Consider the following 20,339-nt stretch of genomic DNA (forward strand, 5'->3'; position numbering starts at 1 on the left):
TTAAGCCCTGCCAATAAACGGTTCGAATCTCAGAATCTTTAACCATGTATGGCTAGCCTTAAAGGCCCGTACACACGATTGGCCTTTCCGACGGGAATTGTGTGATGGCAGGCTGTTGTCGGAAAATCCAACGTTTTGTATGCTCCATCGGACAATTGTTGTCAGATTTTCCGCCAACGAATGTTGAATAGCATGCGTTAAAATGTTAGTAGTGTAGTCGGATTATCCGATTGTGTGTACAGAAGTCCTTTGGACAAAACTCCACAGTACAAACATGCATGCTCAGAAGCAATGCGAACCATAAACACAACATTAGCAGAAGTTGCCCAAAGAGTGGTGCTAAAAAAAAAAAACACATCGTTTTGTGTTTGTTGGCCGAAAATTCTTTGCCGTTTGTATGCAAGACAAGTTCATGGCCAACACCCTTCGGACAAAAGTCCTACACTTTGTCCGTGGAAAATTTGATTGCGTGTACCAGGCTTTAGAGTGATATTAAAAGTCAAGTTTTATTAAAACAAAAAACATGATATATAGTACTTTCCTTACCTCCCCTCCTGTACACTGCTTCTTCCTTCGAGTGCCCCCATAGCAAGCCGCGTGTTCCCGAGCTGGGCTGTGTGCGTTCATAGACACACACAGCATGCTTGGCCATGCCCCCTGATCCCTTCCCAGGAGAGGAGAGTGTAAGTGCGATCAAATCAAGTACCGTTTTCTACCACAAGCACGAGAAAAATATATATAAAAAAAAAAATTCGAAGCAGCAGCAAAATTTCTTGAATGAATGAATTTTTGGACAGTGTATGTGGTTTTCATTTCGGAAGTTCTTAAACTTTAAAAGTTAAACGTTAAAAGCAAGGGAAATTTTGGAATGACATTTGTCCATTCATCAATATACAAATGTATTTGTACTAATGCTCGTATGAATATTCTCATCCCAACGCATAACTGAAACAGCATATCCCAGTGAAACATTCACATATATAGCCCAAAGTAAAAAGAAAAACAATGATGCCAGTTGTCAAATAAATTTACTTACAAATAAGTTCATATGCGTTCTGAACATGACCAATAAAATTTATTAAACAATATATTTACAGAGATATGTACAAATTTTAGGTAAATATTAAAATAGAACATTTACAATTTTAGAATTTGTTTCGTTCAAAGTCATTTTTTTTCCTTTAAAAATAGGCTCATTTGAGTCTGATGTCTAACAAGAATTATTTTTTTTGTTGGTTTTTAAGATTTAAACAAAAAAATAATCTGAGTAAGATAAAGGTTATCTTCAGCAGGCTAACATGAATTGTGTTAAAGTGTTAAATAGTGATGAGTCTGGTGCAGTAAACGTGTTGAAGTGTGACGCATGCAATACCTTTTATCCATAAACCTGTACAAGGCCATGATCATGCCTTACTGAACACTGACAAATACAACACATTACAGTAGAAAAAAAAAAAAAGACAACTTTGGTCCATTAAAACGGCAGACATAGGTTTACACATAAAATATCTATTTTATACAGGCTTTGATCATTAATTACAATACTATATACAAATGCACAAATATATATAGAAAATAAGTTATTTAAAATAAGACAATATTATATCTGTTCGAATTTCACACGACTCCTTAGATCTGATCCATTCAGAGCGTTTCTAATTTTTTTTTAAGATGCATTACAAGTCATCATCTTTCTTGTTATGTAATGTAACATAAACCCTTTAACCACTTCCTGCCCAATGATGTCATACGACGTCATCGACTGAGTGGGGATATCTGAATGATGCTTGCAGCTACAGGCATCATTAAGATATCTTCTTTTAGAGCCGGCGATTCCCTGCACTGTAAGAACAATCATAGAGGCTGCTCAGCCGCTTGATCGTTATTACAGGCAGGGGGAGGGGACATCCCCCTCTTCTCCGACACCCTCTGATGCGTTCTCCCGACTCGGCCGTACGTTTAACGAGCCGAAAAAAAAAAAAAAAAAAAAAAAAATCGGTCCATGCCAGAAGTTTACCATAGAGAATCCGGGGGGCCAGATGGTCCTCCGGCATCTCTATGATCGTGTGACGGCCGGATACGATTTTATGACGCCAGGCCTCTGCATTTGAAAGAAGCCCAGATCGCCCCCCCCCCCCAGGCTTTCTAGCCTAGAGGCGAGATCTGGGGACTTATTAACCCCAGATCTCACTGTAAAGAGGACCTGTCACGCACAATTCCTATTACAAGGGATGTCTACATTCCTTGTAATATGAATAAAAGTGCTAAAAAAAAAAGTCAAAATAGAAAAATAAAAGTAAAATAAACAATACAATTTTTTTTTTTTTTAAAAGCGCCCCCGCATGCTCACGCACAGAAGCGAAGGCATACGTAGGTCGTGCCCACATATGTAAACAACGTTCGAACCACACATGTGAGGTATTGCCGCAAACGAGTGAGAGCAATATCTCTAGCGCTAGACCTCCTCTGTAACTCTAAACAGGTATCCTGTAATGAAAGAATTTAAAGCGTCGCCTTTAGGGACTTTTAAAGTACTGAAGTTTAATGCCATTCCACGAGTGTGCGCAAAGCATGAAATGTTAGGTATCCATTTATTCGGCGTAACATCATCTTTCACATTGTGCAAAAAAATTGGGCTAACTTTACTGCTTTTTTTTTTTTAATGCATGAATGTTTTTCCCCAAAAAATGTTTTTAAATTTTGAAAAATGACTGCACAAACACCGTGAGTAATAAAAAGTTGCACCTAGGGCCTCTGCTAAAAATTATATGTTTGGGGGGTTCTGAGTAATTTTCTAGCAAAAAAATTATGATTTTTACATGTAGGAGCAAAGTGTCAGAATTGGCCTGGGTAGCAAGTGGTTAAACTTGGTGTAAGGTGTGCTGTGTTACACGTTTAGATAGATTTCTCTATGGCACTCGATGGATTAGTGCAAAAGTCTGGTACCAAAAGCATCATACAGAGGTGATGGACAACTCTCTATTATGTGATCTAGAGCTGCTCAACGTTAAGCAGCTTCCTGAGCTGCCAGTTTAAAGTGGAACTCTGATCCCACCAAAAGTGAAGTTATATTAGTAAAAGTTGAATACTCTTTTCCATAGTTAAATATTTTAATAATATCTCCTATATGCACATCCTAGACTGATCCTGAAAGGCCTGAAGGCTATGTGCACTTTGTATTTATTTGAGTTCCTTCTCCTTTTAGAAACTTCATTCAAGAAGCAGTGCCTCTCATAACTTTGATCAAGTGAAGGTGACCCTAAAAAATGCAGCCTATAGTGGGCAGCTGTGGAGTTTTACAGCATCATATAGGTGTCAGTTCAAAGTCGTCATTGACCTCCACAAGTGGAACATAGAATTCTTGGATCTCGTAGATACTGACGGATTTGTATGTAGCTGGATCAAGTTCTTGTAGTTTGAGCTGCCACTCTAATCTCTGAACTGCATTCAGAGCTGCTGCTTCATGCTGCTGCCTCATCAGTAAACATGTCTACAGAAAAAGAATAAAGTGCGATTGTTAACTTTGTAACACAGAGTAAATAGTGATATTTAGTGCAAAACCAGTGTACAAAAAAAAAAAAAAAAAACACACAAGAATGTGTCAAAACAATTTGCAAACTGTCCAACTTTCCATATTACCCACCTCCCTTGCACAATTCTGTGTGTCATAATAAAGTGTTGGGTATACAATTATCCAAATAATGAAAAGGTACAGAGTTTAAAGCGTTTATTTGCCATATCTACAAGTAAAGATCTGTAAGGCCCATTTCACACTGGCGTACCACTCGGGTACACCTGTCAGTTTTTAAGGCGAACTCGGTCAGACAATCCAGTGCGGCGGGTGTCAAAGGATATGTGTCTGTTGACATCCACGGATGTCCGGTCCGATACAGATGGATGGGGGATACATTCCCCATCCATCTGGCAGATCAGATCGGATGACCACCGGATGTATACGACAGGAGGTCCATTTACATTTCACCGCCCACAGAGGACAGTGGGCTGTGTCTGCTCTGCAAAAGCGGAGCAGACACAGATAAGCCATCCGCCAGCTTAGTGGGCATCAGCGGAGAGATTCCTTGCTAAACTAGCAGAGTCCACCTCATGTGAAAGGAATCCAAGAGCTAGTTCATATCTTTCAAGCACTCTGGAAACACTTGGGTCTAGTTCTCAAACTCATCTTCAACAGGATACAGCAAAACCTTAAAAGGGAAATAACGTATTTTTTTTACTATATCACCATATGTGTTTGCATGCGTTTTCAAAACTAACTAAAAATACATGTCACATTTACGGTGCCGTTCATTATTAATGACACCGAAATGCAGCAAAAAAACATGCAAGGCTCAATGCAGCAAAAATTACATCAGCTACTTTTCAGCATTTGTGGCTTGTAGTGCAGTCCATTGAAATGCATGGGCTTCTCTATACGTGTTGCACGTAAAACACGTGTTTAAAAAACCACTAGGTGTGAATGCAGGCTTAAGCCTAAAGTATATGTGAACAAAAACCTTGTAAATCAACCCATTCAGTTTAAAATAGATACAAGGCAAAATATTTGTGTTTGCATGTGTATGTGTGTGTGTATATATATATATATATATATATATATATATATATATATATATATATATATATATATATATATATATATATATATATATATATACACACACACACACACCATAATAAATACCTATTTTTTTTTAGAAGTGATCACAGCTACACAAGGGGCTTGAAAAGCTAGTGGAAGGACCTAGACTATGGAACGCTCTACCAACCAGCATCCGCTCGGGGGTGAATTACCCGGCTTTCAGAAAAATATTCAAAACCCATCTTTTCTGAGGGGAAAAGTTCAGCCAGGGAAAGGATACTAAGCGCCCAGAGGCGATTCAGTTCGCAGGCGTTGCGCTATATAAATTTCTCACTCACTCAGAAATAGCAGCACACTGGTCTTCCCAGTGAATATCTGTCTGGTGGTGTTCATTGGAGCACAGGCAGAAAAACGATTACAATGGGATTGATGTGCTCTCATGCCTAGTATGGTCAGTTTGAAATGGGGAAAGCAGGGGGGTTGGCATTTACACAAAGGAAGAAATACAAAGAGAACAGGGTACTTTTAACGCAAGTACATGGGTACCACAGACACATATCAGCAATATGAAATATTGGGAATAACATTCTTAAACATACAGGTACAATTGTACAAGGTATTCACAGAGGCTGACAAAAGACAGCATGCTCACTTGGCTGTGCTACATTGTATACAGTAAACAATATACAATGAAAATAGAAAATAATACCCCCCCCTTTAAAATAATCACATTTTGTTGCTTTGCAGCCTGAAATGAAGACAGATACAGCTTTTGTTTTATCCAGCTGTATTTACGATTGCAACTTATAACATCCAAGTGAAAGATAACACCAACATGTCAGAAAAAAAGGTGTTATGGTCAGATGAGACTAAAATGTAATTATTTGGCCTCAACTCCAAACGATATGTTTGGCGGAAATCCAATACAGCTCACCATCCAAATAACACCATTCCTACAGTAAAGCATGGAGGTGGTAATATCCTGTTATGGGGGTGTTTCTCTGCAGCAGGGACTGGAACACTTGTCAGGATAGAAGGAAAAATAGATGGACAAAATACTGTAAAATTATTGAGGAAAATCTGCTGCCCTCTGCCAGAAATTTGTCAATGGGAAGAAGGTTTACCTCCAACATGACAATGATCCAAAGCACACAGCAAAAATGACCACACATTGGTTGAAGGCAAAAAAAGGTGAATTTCCTTGCAAAACCCAGTCGGAGCTCAGAGTTAAAACCCCATTGAAAATCTGTGGAATGACTTGGAAGACCTCAAATGGTCACCATCAAATTGAACGGAACTTGAGCAGTTCTGGAAAGAAGAGTGGGTAAATACTGCAAAGTCTAGATGTACAACGTTAGTAGAGACATATCCAACAGACTGTAAGGTGGTTCAACAAAATATTGACACATAGGGGTGATCCTTTTTCAAAATCCGTGATTCTGTTTTGATTTCCTGACATGTTGGCGTTATATCTTTCACTTGGATGTTAGAAGTTGCACTATAAATATAGCTGGATAAAACAAAAACTGTCTGCAAAGCAACATTAGATTATTTTCTATACCTTCTGTATATATAGCTCTGTTATATTGTGCTAAAACAGGTACCGTATTTATCGGCGTATAACAAGCACCCTAACTTTAAGATGGAAGTTTCAGGAAAAAAACTTTCCACAGCCCCCTGTGTATAACACGCAGGCACAGTTTACCTTCTATTTTCAGGGTAAAAAAGTGAGTGTTATACGCCAATAAATACAGTAATATCACATGATAGGCTCAATTCTCAAAGGTAAACCAGAATATATGTGATGTATAATTTGTTTACAATTTTATTTTTTTTCAGTTGATTCAATAGGATTTGAAAATCACAGTTGCACAGCTGGATTATAAATCCTTATGTTAAAGTTTTGGGAATCAAGCCTAATGACTCATTAGCTCTCATCCACCCAAGGACAATCTTGCATCAGGGCTGATGAAATAATAGCAGCTTGCTGTAAAACTTGACTGAAATAGATTCATCATACTGATGCAAAAGAGAACTGAAGCAAAGGATAAATAGAGCTATGTAAGGGGAATTGCTTCTAATTTGATACCTTAATACAAAAGAATGTGGTGTCAATTATATCTTTAAATGGCTTCCACTGGTACATTTCCTAGAAGTCTGGTTTTCCCCTCACAATAGCTGTCACCTGTGTATATTCATTAGCTGTCAATGCATCAGTTTTCTAACCCAGTGTTTCTCAACCTTTTTCCAGTCGGGGCACCCTTAACAAGTATTTTCAGTCTTGAGGCACCCCAGTCCAAGGCTTGGTTCACATTATGGTGTGTCGCAGAACACGCGCAAAATCGCGCTCATTCCTGACACACAGAATAATGCTCTGCTCTTTAGAGGTACCATTAATTCTTAATGGTACACCCACACATTGGCAAATGTCGGGTGCTTTAGCTGCAGTGCAATTAAAAAAAAAAAGAAGAAGGTTGGGGACTTGTTTCCCTGCATTTTTGTGGGTACAGAAGCCCATTGAAATGAATGGTCTGCCCTACATGCAGCTGCACAGATGTGAACCAAGGGCTAGTTAACATGTCAAAGGGGCGGTAAAACCACATGGTTGAGACGTTTTTACCACCCCCAACTTCTCTACCTTTAGCTGCAGAGGCAGCAGCTGGGGTGTTCACATGCTGTGGCTGCAACTGGAGGTATACCGAGGGTGAATGGGGGTGCACTGCAACTACCCCGCAACTGTGTGCATTGCACGGTTGCGGTGTAGTGATGCTGCATTTACGGGCTTAAAACAGGTAGTAAAGAGGTAACATAATGCCTCTTTACGGCCTGTCAAATGCCTCTGAAAAGCGATCTGTGCATGGATTGCTTTTCAGAGAAGCAGCAGTCCTTGCTATCAAACAAGCCCTACAAAATCCATTGTCATGGTACAGGAATGGGGGGGCAGGATTAAAAGTAACATACATACAGACACAGGCTTACACATGCATACACATACATACCAGGGTTGCCAACTTTCAGTAAATTTCCGAAGTTTGTAAAATCCGTACTTTTTTCATCTGTCCTTGAATGTCCATTGCGGACATGTAGGCTGCATGTCTGTAACGGACATTCATAGACAAATGCAAAAAGTATGGATTTTACAAACTCTTTGTAAATTTACTGAAAGTTGGCAAACCTGATACACACACGCACACAGACAGACAGTCACATGTGCACACACACATATAGACACAGTCACATGTGTGCACACACACACACACACACACACACACATATAGACAGACAGTCACATGTGCACACACACATACAGACTAGGGTTGCCACCTCATCCCTTTAAAAGCAAAAACATATTAATTACACAGGTTCTCTGGCTGATTAAGGTGCTGCTAATTAAACTCACTTGGTGCCTTATCGATTCTATCGACATTAAATTAGCCCCAGAACCTGTGTAATTACTATGTGTTCGGTTTTAAAGGGATGAGGTGGCAACCCCAATACAGACTGACCGTCACATGTGCACACACACATACATATAGACAGACCGTCACATGTGCACACACATACAGACAGACAGTCACATGTGCACACACACACATACACAGTCACATGTGCACACACACACATATACAGACAGACAGTCACATGTGCACGCACACACACACACATACAGACAGACAGTCACATGTGCACACACACACACACACACACACACATACAGACAGACAGACAGTCACATGTGCACGCACACACACACACACACATACATACAGACAGTCACATGTGCACGCACACACACACACATACAGACAGTCACATGTGCACACACACACACACACATACAGACAGTCACATGTGCACGCACACACACACACACATACATACAGAGAGACAGTCACATGTGCACACACACACACACATACAGACAGTCACATGTGCACACACACACACACACACAGACAGTCACATGTGCACGCACACACACACACACACACACAGACAGACAGACAGTCACATGTGCACACACACATACAGACAGTCACATGTGCACGCACACACACACACACACACATACAGACAGACAGACAGTCACATGTGCACACACACACGCACACACACATACAGACAGTCACATGTGCACACACACAGACAGTCACATGTGCACACACACACACACACACACACACAGAGACAGTCACATGTGCACACACACACGCACACACACATACAGACAGTCACATGTGCACACACACAGACAGTCACATGTGCACACACACACACACACAGAGACAGTCACATGTGCACACACACACAGACAGTCACATGTGCACACACACACACACAGAGACAGTCACATGTGCACACACACACAGACAAATGTATAAAGCCATTTTAAAAAAAAATAATGTAGCTTCTAGCTCAGTACCTTTTCAGATTTCTCTTTAGCCGGGTACTGCACTCTAGGGGGAAGCAGAGAGCACAGCACACTCCTCTGCACTTCACTTTCATTTTTGAAGCCGACAGAGCTTCTCACAGTTCGGCAGGAGAGCTCATCTGACAGCCTTCTCTCCACTGACCCCCGCGGCACACCTGAAAACCTCTGACGGCACACCAGTGTGCCGCGGCACACTGGTTGAGAAAGGCTGTTCTAACCCATAATGACAATTATCACAAGAGAATGGTGTCAAAGGACAGTGCAGCAGAAATCATTTCTGCAGCATCTCCTTGATTCTGGGGCAGAGGTTGATATGCAAATATACTGCTTAGTTTTCTCTGCAGGTTATGGAGCCTGTTCTACACAATTACTGGGCTCAAATGTGCGTGGAACATGTTTTTAAGGTGGGTCTAGTGTGCAGATGGTAACTTTAGTTCCACTTTAATTTTGTTTCTAAAAGTTGGCCATACACTGATCGACATTAGCCGGATCAGCAGGGATCCGACAAATTTAAAATTGGTGTGTGGTCGTCCCTAATTGACAGAAATTGATAGTTTTTTTCAGACGGAACGTTGGCTCAAACTTGTGTTGCATACACACGGTCACACAAATGTTGTCGGAAATTCCGACCGTCAAGGACGCAGTGACGTACAACACTACGACGAGCCGAGAAAAATGAAGTTCAATGATTCCGAGCATGCGTAGGATTTTTGTGTGTCGGAATTGCATACAGACATGATCAGAAGTTCCGACAAGAGCTTTTTCTCATCTGAAAATTTGAGAACCAGCCCTCAAATTTTTGCTGTCGTGTGTACGTGGCATTAGACTGACTTCCAAGGACAAGCTTGATAAAATTTCTCAGCCATCAGATGCACCTGCTGATCAGTGTATTCTGACAGTTCTGAATGCAGTGGTCAGAATACAACAAATATCCAGGAGGGGGGGAGGGAATTTCTTTTTTGTGGATGGAGGAATCTTCTGGCTAAAGAAAAACAAAACAAAAAACATTGAACGGTGTATGGCCAGCTATAATGGAGTACCGGTTTTGAGCCGATTCCGCAGGACAAACCAATCATGATTGTTACTTCTGGGGAATGAACTTTTAGAGAGCAGCATTGTCAATCTGGGAAGAGGGTAATTTTTGATGCACTAGTATATTTAGATGGAATGTATGGCCAACTTAAAGCGGGGGTTGACCTAAAAATTTTTTTTTTTTAAAAGCCAGCAGCTACAAATACTGTAGCTGCTGACTTTTAAAAAATGGACACTTACCTGTCCAGGTTGCCCGTGACGTCGGCAGCCGAGGGCGAGCCACCGCTTGGCTCTCGGCTTCCCCCGCCGCCATCCTCGGTGAGGGAATCGGGAAGTGAAACGCTGCAGCTTCACCCCCCCGGTTCCCTACTGCGCATGCGTGAGTCACGCTGCGCCATCCTCACTGGTCCCTGCTGTGTTCTGGGAGCCGTGTGTTTCCCACACGAAGGGGCGGGACTCCCAAGGGAGTCTATACCCAGAAGTGATGATAGATTATATATATATATATATATATATATATATATATATATATATATATATATATATATATATATATATATATATACATATACACACACACACTATAGTTTGTGGACTCTATAATACCACCAAATAAAAACTATTTGTGTGCAAAAATGCTAAAACTGTTATACGAGTACAGTGTTGCATAACCGCTCAATTGCCATTCAAAGTGTGACGGCACTGAAAGCTGAAAATTGGCCTGAGCAGAAAGGGGGTGAAAGTGCCCTTTATTGAAGTGGCCAAGACATATCTCAGTAGATTACAATCTTCTCAGGAACATGAAATATTGGGTTTACAAATTATTTATGTGCCTGCTGTACCATGTTCTTGTATGAATAAGTCTCCTGTTCTCTTTGTATTGCTTTCTTTATGCAAAATTCCTGGTGTTCCTGCCAGTCCCTCTGCTTGCTGATTAAAAACTGACCACGCTAAGCAGGAAAACACACCATGGTCAGTTTTCTAGCTGTGCTGGCTACTCAGCCTGCTCTCCTCTAATGATCAGACTTGTCCTGACACCCCTGTACAGCTCTTCACTGGAAAGTTTAGTGTGCTGCCATTTCTCCTCCCCCAGCTCTTATGCAGATGAGAACAGAGGGAATGTGATCACTTTTTAAAAAAAAGGGGGAAAAAGGGTATTTATAATGTGTTTTTTTTTTTTGTATCTATACACAAAGGTTTGCTTTTCATTTATATTCTAAAGTGAATGCTTTGTTTTACAAGGTGATCAATTACAATCATTTTAACATTTAACATATTGTAACATTTTTCATGCATATATAATGGAACTGCGCAATATTTGAAAAGATGCAAAGAAGACTACATTACTGATGCTCGATTTGGAACTCAGTACTGAAACTATGAAGTGTTTTTATAAATACTTTTAGGGCCAGATCCACGTACAGCGGGCGCAACTTAAATATTCGGATTTAAATTACACCGCCGCAAAATTTCTACCTAAGTGCCCGATCCACAAAGCACTTACCTAGAAATTTGCAGTGGTGTAACTTAAATCTAATGGGGCGAGTCCCATTTAAATTAGGCGCGCTCCCGCGCCGGACGTACTGCGCATGCTCCCGACGTGATTTTCCAGACGTGCTTTGCGCGAAGTTACGTTGCGCCAAGTTTTGAGAATCGCGACGGGTGTAAAAGAAAAAAAGAAAAAAAAAAATTTGACAGCGACGCGGGAAAGAAGGGTCTACTTTTACATGGTGTACTAAGTTTACACTTTGTAAAAGCAGCCCTAATTTTGCGACGGCAAACTAACACTTACGGAAAAAAACGAAGGGAAAAAGCTTTGTGGATCTCCGTAAGTGCTAATTTGCATACCCGACGCAGAATTTCGACGAGAAATGCCCCCAGCGGCGGCCGCGGTACTGCATCCTAAGATCCGACAGTGTAAAACTATTACACCTGCCAGATCTTAGGAATATCTATGCGTAACTGATTCTGTGAATCAGCTGCATAGATAGAAACAGGGATACGACGGCGTATCAGCAGATACGCCGTCGTAGCCCTTTTGTGGATCTGGCCCTAAGATCTCATAGTTTTACAATTTTGTATGTTTTCCATGGTTGGAGAAAATATATTTTTACATGATGCACTGTACATGGTGAGTAAATATAGAATATACTGTATATAAAACTTAGTCCACCTTTTGCATGACATTTTTTTTAAAATAAAAAATAAATGCATTAACACTAATCAAATGATCAATGTGCATTTACCATTTTTTTGCAATGCCTGCAGAGCAATGCATGGGCTCTTGCAATGTTTTGCTGGAGGAAGTATGGCTTAAATTACCATAGAGAGGAAGGAGGGATTGCCAGCATTCTTTCCCTCTGACAAACTTCTGAAAGAAGAATCACGGCAGGGATGCTGCATGCCAGGGTTTCTCAACCTCAATCCTCAAGTACCCCCCCCCCCCCCCAACAGGCCATATTTTCAGGTTTTCCTTTATATTGCACAGGTGCTTTAAATTAGAGTCAATGGCTTGGTATTTTGAACAGTTATTTTAGAAATCCCCAAAACATGGTCCAGTTGGGGGTACTTCAGGATTGAGGTGAGAAGCACTGCTGTATGCTACTATGCTTCCCACTACACCCTAAATATGGGTGTTCAATGAAACATGGTCTAAAAAGTAGACTTTCATGTTAAGGAAAATTGTGCATGAAAGGTAAGTCTGTGTACTTTGAACTAGTATTTAGAACTGATGAAAGAAATACAGGAAAAAAACAAAAAAATTCTAAAAACATACCTTCAGTTTATCAAATTTGTCATCAACATCATGTAGCCAAGACATAAACTGCCGTGCATTAAATCTGTCTCTCACGGATGCCTTGCCATCTTCACTCTGAAATAAAAGAAGAAAAGAAAAAGTCAGAATTTATTATTTTTATAATTGTTCCAGATCATAGATTGTGAAAGTATTGAAGCTACAGCATAACAGCAATGAAACCCTACATCTCACTTCCTTTTAAACAGCGTGCACGCATGACACATATCCAGATTGTTTCGGGTTTTCTAAAGAGAGCACTTTTGTGTCGATCTAAATGTAGCTAATATTGCTCATAGGAAAGGAAAGGAAGGGGAGTGAATCACACCTTTGACCCATTTAGCTGTATGTTACAAAGTGGTTCTAAAGGCTGAAGGTCTTTTACCAATATGCATATGCATGAAAGTAAAAAACCTTCTGTGTGCAGCAAATCCCCCTAGCCCCACCCCCCCAACAATCCTTACCTGAGCTCCCTCTCGATTCAGCAATGTCCACAAGAGCATCGGCTCTCTATGGTCTTCAGTTCCTCATTGGCTGAGACAGTAGCATAAGCCATTGGCTCCCACTGCTGTCAATCACAGCCAGCCAGCCAATGAGGAGAGAAGAGGCAGAGCCGAGCCACAGCTTCATGTCTGAATGGACACACTGAGCAGCAGCTCAGGAGCGCCCCTTCTTGGGTGCCCCCGTTGCAAGCTGCTTGCACTGGGGGCACTCGACAAGAGGAAGAGGCCAGTAGAACTGCTGGGGGATCTCAGAAGAGGAGGATCGGGGGCTGCTCTGTGTAAAACAGCTGCACAGAGCAGATAAGTATGACAGGTTTGTTTTTTCTTTTTGCCTTTAATATTTTAATTTGAGATGCTCAGCTCTGTTCACTATTTTTCAGAGAAGCATGAAAGGTAGTCTGGCAAATATCGAAACAAGCCCCATCTTCTGGCTGGAACTGGTAAATATGAAATATTCATATGCAATTTATACTTGCCTAGGAAAATAATGTTGTATAATTTTATTTAATACTGAACAAGTACACTTCCCTTTATGATTCACATTCTTGCATAAGCCCCGTCATGACTCATTTTTTATACTTTGCAGCTAAACCGCAAAGTGACATTGGAATTGTGTATACGCACAAAAGAATTCAGAATCCATTTTTGTTGGCCCGATTTATAATGAGGGGTAGATATTGTTCTCTGCAGAACATTGCAGTAATTACTCCACACTATGCCTGAAAATTTTATTTGTAAAGGAACAAAAAAAGGTGCCTGCAAAAAGGCATATATATTTTATGTTGGTTTTCAGCAACATTTTGTGATAGCAATATGAATTTCAGGCACAATGTAATTACTGCAAATGCCTTTTTGCAGACGTTTTCTTGTTCTTTACAAACCCCTTGGTTTTCGTCCCTAATTTGATAGCCATTCAATAAAAAATAAATAAATAAATAAAATTTATTGCAATGTAAAATAATTTTGAAAGTGCTATGAATGTGAATTACATATTTAGTGTAATGGTAAACACGGCAAACTAAATACATTTATATATTTTTATCTATAGTAAAGCTATACATTTTTTAATCCAACACTGAATAAAGTACAAAAAAGCGTGTGCGGTTTTCTTTTAGTTTTGTTACGATTTTTTGTCTATGGACTGAATAACAAATAAAATATTTTTTGCACAACACTATCAGAAAAATAAATCTTTGCTTGTCTTTTTTTTATTTTTATGTTACCTTAAATAATGACAAAATATTGCAGAATAAATAGGCCCATAGCAGAAATTTAAAACTTGCCTTGGACCATAGGGTGTATATACAGTCATGAAAGCTGTGGTTCATCAGAACATATGGAACAAGATATATGTACAAAATAACATTTTATATTAAATTGAAAATACATAGAAAGTAAGAGTGTTTGAAAACACCAATTTATATTACAACAATGGTTCGGATCAATGGGTGGCAGTGCTCTTTAGAATGTCAGCCGTTTTAGTTCCCAAGCACTGCCTGTGATTGACAGGCTTCCTAACGGCGCATTCTGCGCGTCACAGGTTGCCGAAAAAACCCGAACGTCGGTGCGGCTCTATACGGCGCCTGTGCACCGACGTTCTGGGTCTGTCGACAACCTGTGACGTGCAGTATGCGCCGTTCGGAAGCCTGTCAATCACAGGCAGTGCTTGGGAACGCCCAGTCCCGCGGGATTGCCGGGGGGTGAAAATCGTGATAACGAGGTATGTGCTGAGAAAAAAAAAACACTGGAATTCTGTCGGTAGGATGGCTCGACTCCGTGTGATGTCAGAAATTTTTTTGGAGGGTGAACCTTCACTTTAAGCATTTATCCCTTGCAATGCAGGAGGGGACCCACTGCAAAGATATTTTTAGAAAAATCCCAGACTTCAGCTTTACAGGGATATTGAATATGGAACCACGTATCTTTGTACACATGCCCTTGAGAGCTTTACCATACTTTAGTTCAGCAAGTAATGTGACAAGGTTATTGCCCAGTATGGGAATGTGACAAGCTTAGTTACAGCATCAGTACATCTAGGTTAATTTTCTTCTGAGTTACCTTTACTTTTCTTTTTTCATCCACATCTCGTACGCCAAATTGTCCTGTCGTTATCTATTTTGGAAAAAAGATTAATGGAAAGTAATTTGTGGGCCCAACACAACATCGTTATTTATGACAATCAATTCAAATGGCCATGTAAAGCATTACCGAAAAAAAGATGATGCCACACAGGTAGAGTTCCTCACCGATTGTGTTTTAATTCTGTCAATTTACACTTTTTTTTTTTATTATTTTATTAAACATCTTATAAGAAAGCTTTAGGGCCAGTTCACACCACATGCAGTCCAGTTCCCTTTTTTTCTGCATCATGAACACATGGAATGTAGGTTATATGGTCTTTAAAGACATATTTCACACCAATGCTTGCAGTTCCAGCCACCCAACACGTACAACCTTAAATTTGTTTGTGCCTGTGAAATGGTGACAAACTTCAGTACCCTTTCATTTTCCATAGGCAACACTTTAGGCTTTATGTACACGGGACATGTTTACAACCTCTTCTGAACGATTTAACTTGACAGATAGTAACCCACGTTTAAACTGTCTGTTTTGCCGTGTTTACAAGCCACGTTTAGCTGCAGTTTGCGTTTAGAAGCGTTTCTTAAAGTTTTTCAAAATAGCCAAAAACAAAAAACGCTTATAAAGAAACGCAGCTAAATGCGAGTTACTGCGTTTAGAAGTGTTTGAAATGCCTCCAAACTCCGCTTCTGAACCCATTTTTGTGTTTCAAAAAAAGCCTTTAAACTCTAACAACTGTAAACGACCCTGTGTACATGTACTGATAACAGAGGAGAGTTCAGGAGCAGTTGGAAAAACTGAAAACTGCTCCTAAACATCCGTTTACCAGCAGCAGTGTACATGAGGCCTTAAAAGCCCCCTGTGGGCAGGGCCGGACTTACCATTGGCCTTGACTGGGCTCAAGCCCAGGGGCCCCACCCAATAGGGGGCCCCCTTTAAAAAAAAAAAAAAAAAAAAAAAAATTTTTTTTTTTTTTTTTTTTTTTTTTAGGGGTCCGGAGGTCCCCAGGGCCCCGGACGGCAACCCCCCCTCTTTTTTATTTATTTTTTGTAAAAAAATGTTTTTTTTTATATATTTTTTATTTATATAATATATATATATATATATATATATATATATATATATATATATATATATATATATATATATATTTTATTATTAAAGGGCCCAGGGGTCTCCAGGGCCCCGGATGGCAACCCCCCTTTTTTTTATTTATTTTTTGTAAAAAAATGTTTTTTTTATATATTTTTTATTTTTATATATATAATATATATATATATATATATATATATATATATATATATATATGTATATATATATATATATATATATATTTTATTATTATTATTAAAGGGCCCAGGGGTCTCCAGGGCCCCCGGATGGCAACCCACCTTTTTTATTTTTTTATAAAAAAAATTACATTTTTTTTATATATATATATATATATATTTTTATTAAAGGGCTCAGAGGTCCCCAGGGCCCCATGTGGCAACCCCCCCTTTTTTATTTTTTTTATAAATGTTTATTTTTTTATTTTTGTTTATTTTTTTATTTTTTATTAAAAGGCCCAGAGGTTCCCAGGGGACCAGAGGTCCCCAGGGCCCCCGGGTTTGGCAACCTCCCTTTTTTTATGTATTTTTTATAAATGTTTTTTTTTTTTATTATTAAAGGGCCCAGAGGTTTATTTTTTCTTTTTATTAAAAGGCCCAGAGGTCCCCAGGGCCCCGGATGGCTACATATATTTATATATATTTGTTTTCTTCTTTATTTCTTCTTTTTTTTGTAAAGGCCCCCCCGCTTCTCAATTTGCGGCAGCCCCCACGCTTCTCAATTTCAGGCGGCAGCACCCCCACCCCCCCTAGGTTCTCTGCTTCAGGGGGCCCATGCCTTAAGCTGTGCAAGGGGCCCCAAAATTCCTGATGGCGGCCCTGCGCATACCTCCCAACACGCACGGATTCTGTGGGACTTTCCCGCACAGACAGCTTCTTCCCGCAGGGTTAATTTTCCCGCACTGCAAGAGGAGGCAGCACGGAAGCAGGAGGAACCGGAGCGGTGTGTGGAGGACTGTGGCTGCTGAAGGGAAGAAAGCCGAGAGCCGGGCTAATGACAGTCTGTGGCCCCGGCTGTTGGCACAGGTGAGAGGCACTCCCCCCCTCAACAACTGCAAAATCCCCCCCCCGCTCAACAACTTTAATGCGCTCCCCCCCGCTCAACAACTTCAATTCGCCCCCCCCCGCTCAACAACTTCGATCCCCCCCAATTCTCGGCTCCAGGGGGCCCCTTTAACACTCAAGCCCAGGGGCCCCCACCACCCTAAGTCCTGCCCTGCCTGTGGGTCATCCGTTTAGTGTTACAGAGGAGGTCTGGTGCCAGAAATATCACTCTCACTCCAGCATGCGTGGCAATATGTATATTGCAATTGAAGTTATCATGCTTAGGTGCCCCCAACGCTTGTTTGTATGTGTGCATATGTGGGGGTCCTCAAAAATAATTGAGGGTGGGGATTTTGTGTGCTTGGGTGCAACTTAAATTCTTTACAAATTAAAAAAAAAAAAAAAAAAAAAAAAAAAAAAAAGATCTTACAAAATCTTTTCATCACATAGGGGACAAAAAGAGAGACGGACCTGGATGTGACATCAAACACGTCACTTTCCAGGTCAGCAACAAGGAGAAGAGGAGACACCTGGAATGCCGCTCGTAATGAGCCCGCAGATGGGTAACCAGAGCCCATGATACATGGCTGGGGGGAGGAGTGGAGGGGTGTGGCATACAGACCTTGCAGTGAAAGGGTTACATGTATGTTAGCAATTAAAATATATGGCAGTACAGTACATAGGTTTCTTTATCATTTTAAAGGCTGGCGAGCTGTTGGCTGCCTGGGAGCAGGGGGGGGGGGGGGTGAGCACCGCCAGCAGGCGGGTGGGTTGTAGGGGAGTCTTTCTCCCAGCGATCGGAGGGGAAGAGAGGAGAGCCGCCGTCTGGACGATCAGAGCTTTCATTTCAATAGCTGCGTGTTCCTCGCCACGCGCGGACTTGAACTTTTGAGCCCTGGGTTAGTGTGGTTTAGGTGTGACTCAAGACAATTCATCTTCTTCCAGTGTGGTACAGCAAGGTTAAAAAAGTTGGACACTCCTAGTTTACTGCAACCATTCCATTGATCCATCCGCTCACTCATTTACTGATAACCCAGTAATCCACATGAACATATCACTATGCAGACATTAACACTGCATGGCCTTTCTATTTCTCAATTAGAATGAGGTTACCATTTTGTTAAACAAAAACAAAGGCATTATGCAAAGTAAATATTAGCCTTCACTTCATTTTCTTACCTGCACTATAAAAATTACATTTGGAACCTGACTGGTTGCTATGGATAACATACCTTTTTCGAAAGGGTTTAAAAATCAGCAACACAAAATGTTCAATAGAGAAGTTTGGGATGGAAGAAAAACTGTGAGAACTGAGTGATCAAACACCACTAATCACTCAGTCAGTTTGTTTCATAGTTCCCTGCATGCAGGCCCTTGATGCCCCCAATTACAATGCAGGACTGTTGGTCAGGAATTGTATTGTAATGAAAGTCAGAAAGATCATTACTGAACGAGTGGCACAGAGCGGCTTTGGAGGCGCCTGCGGGGGTAAGGAATACACTGAGTATTTCACCACATTTCTTACCTCAGAGTAAAGTAGTATTTAGTTCATGCTGTGGGCAGATGGGGGGTGTTAGGTGTTACTGGAGTTCAACATCAACATGATTCAACCATGTGTCCGAAGTAGGCAAAATAATTTGTAATTATAATTACTTTATCAATATTTTGTATACAATTTAGTACTAGTGGCATTGGTGCTTTAAATAATGTCACCAACAGTGGTGGATCGGCAATAACTGCTACATATTTTAAAAGGCAGTTTGTTTTTGTAAACTGGTACATAAGGCTATCGTGGTTATGTAAAGTTAACCATTGTTATTCAACTACTAACAAACTGTAACAAAGTAACATACCTGTGACTCCTGTGGAACATTGTACACTTCAGCGTCTAATAATACTGTGCAGGCACTAAATGGCAGAGACTGATTAGCCAATGTCCTGGCTGCTCTGTAGTGGACACGCAGAACTTCTTGTTCATTGGACACAATAAGCTTTTCCTAAAAAAGAAAAAAGTTAGAGAACGTTTAGAGAGAGAAAAAAAAACAAATAGTTCCACTAGTCCTACAGAGTATAAAAAATAATTTAGGTGTTTGTTTATGAAGCTAAGAGAAGTCACAGCCAGTGAGCAAAAGAGGAGAGAAAGGGGGGGGGGAGCCATGGCTGTGTATAAATGGACACAGAGCAGTGGTTCAGGGGTGAGCCTGCTTGGGTGCCCCCATAGCAAGCTGTTTGCTGTGGGGGAACTCAGCAGGAGGGAGGGGCGGGGTTACCGAGAAGAAGGCGGATCGGGGCTAATACTCCACAGCACAGGTAAGTATAATTTTTTTTTTTTTTTAATTAACAAACATAACACATTGCTTCTCACAGTTGCCCTTAACTGGAAAAAACACTCGCCACCCTCCCCAGAAGCCCTTTATGCTAGGGTCAAGGATGTTGAGCACATAGAAAAAATTACCGCTAGAATGCGGGATAGGCTAGAGGACCCTGCCATAAGCCGGCATCAGAGCCAAAGCAGTAACCATTTACCCCCCCCCCCCCATTTTTCCATTCTTCTCCTTTCTCTCCCCCCTTTTTATTGTAAAATTTTAAGCTATGTTCTATATGAATCCAGAATTCCAGTACAACTCTTTCAAATTCAATGCTTTTATTTACGCTGCAATGTCTCATGCTAATTGTGAAGAAGGCTCCTCCCTTCTCAATGCTCTGGTGTACTGTCATGCTTTCATCACATTCGTGTACTGTTTTTCTATTA

At 40.7% G+C, this 20,339-nt stretch overlaps 1 protein-coding gene across 2 annotated transcripts in view; it reads right to left on the reverse strand.

Moving 5' to 3' along the window:
- Nucleotides 1-2,643: 2,643 nt before the first annotated feature.
- Nucleotides 2,644-20,339, reverse strand: part of ANKRD12 (ankyrin repeat domain 12) — a 174,443-nt gene continuing 156,747 nt past the window's right edge. For both annotated transcript variants that reach the window (XM_040353967.1, XM_040353966.1), the window contains exons 11-14: nt 19,441-19,584; nt 15,414-15,467; nt 12,835-12,930; nt 2,644-3,490 (exon numbers count right to left, since the gene is read on the reverse strand). In XM_040353967.1, coding sequence (XP_040209901.1) covers nt 3,305-3,490; nt 12,835-12,930; nt 15,414-15,467; nt 19,441-19,584 — 480 coding nt within the window. In that variant the 3' untranslated portion in view covers nt 2,644-3,304. The remainder of the gene's footprint in view (nt 3,491-12,834; nt 12,931-15,413; nt 15,468-19,440; nt 19,585-20,339) is intronic.

This window comes from Rana temporaria, chromosome 5, assembly GCF_905171775.1.
Source record: "Rana temporaria chromosome 5, aRanTem1.1, whole genome shotgun sequence".
Classification (NCBI taxonomy): domain Eukaryota; kingdom Metazoa; phylum Chordata; class Amphibia; order Anura; family Ranidae; genus Rana; species Rana temporaria.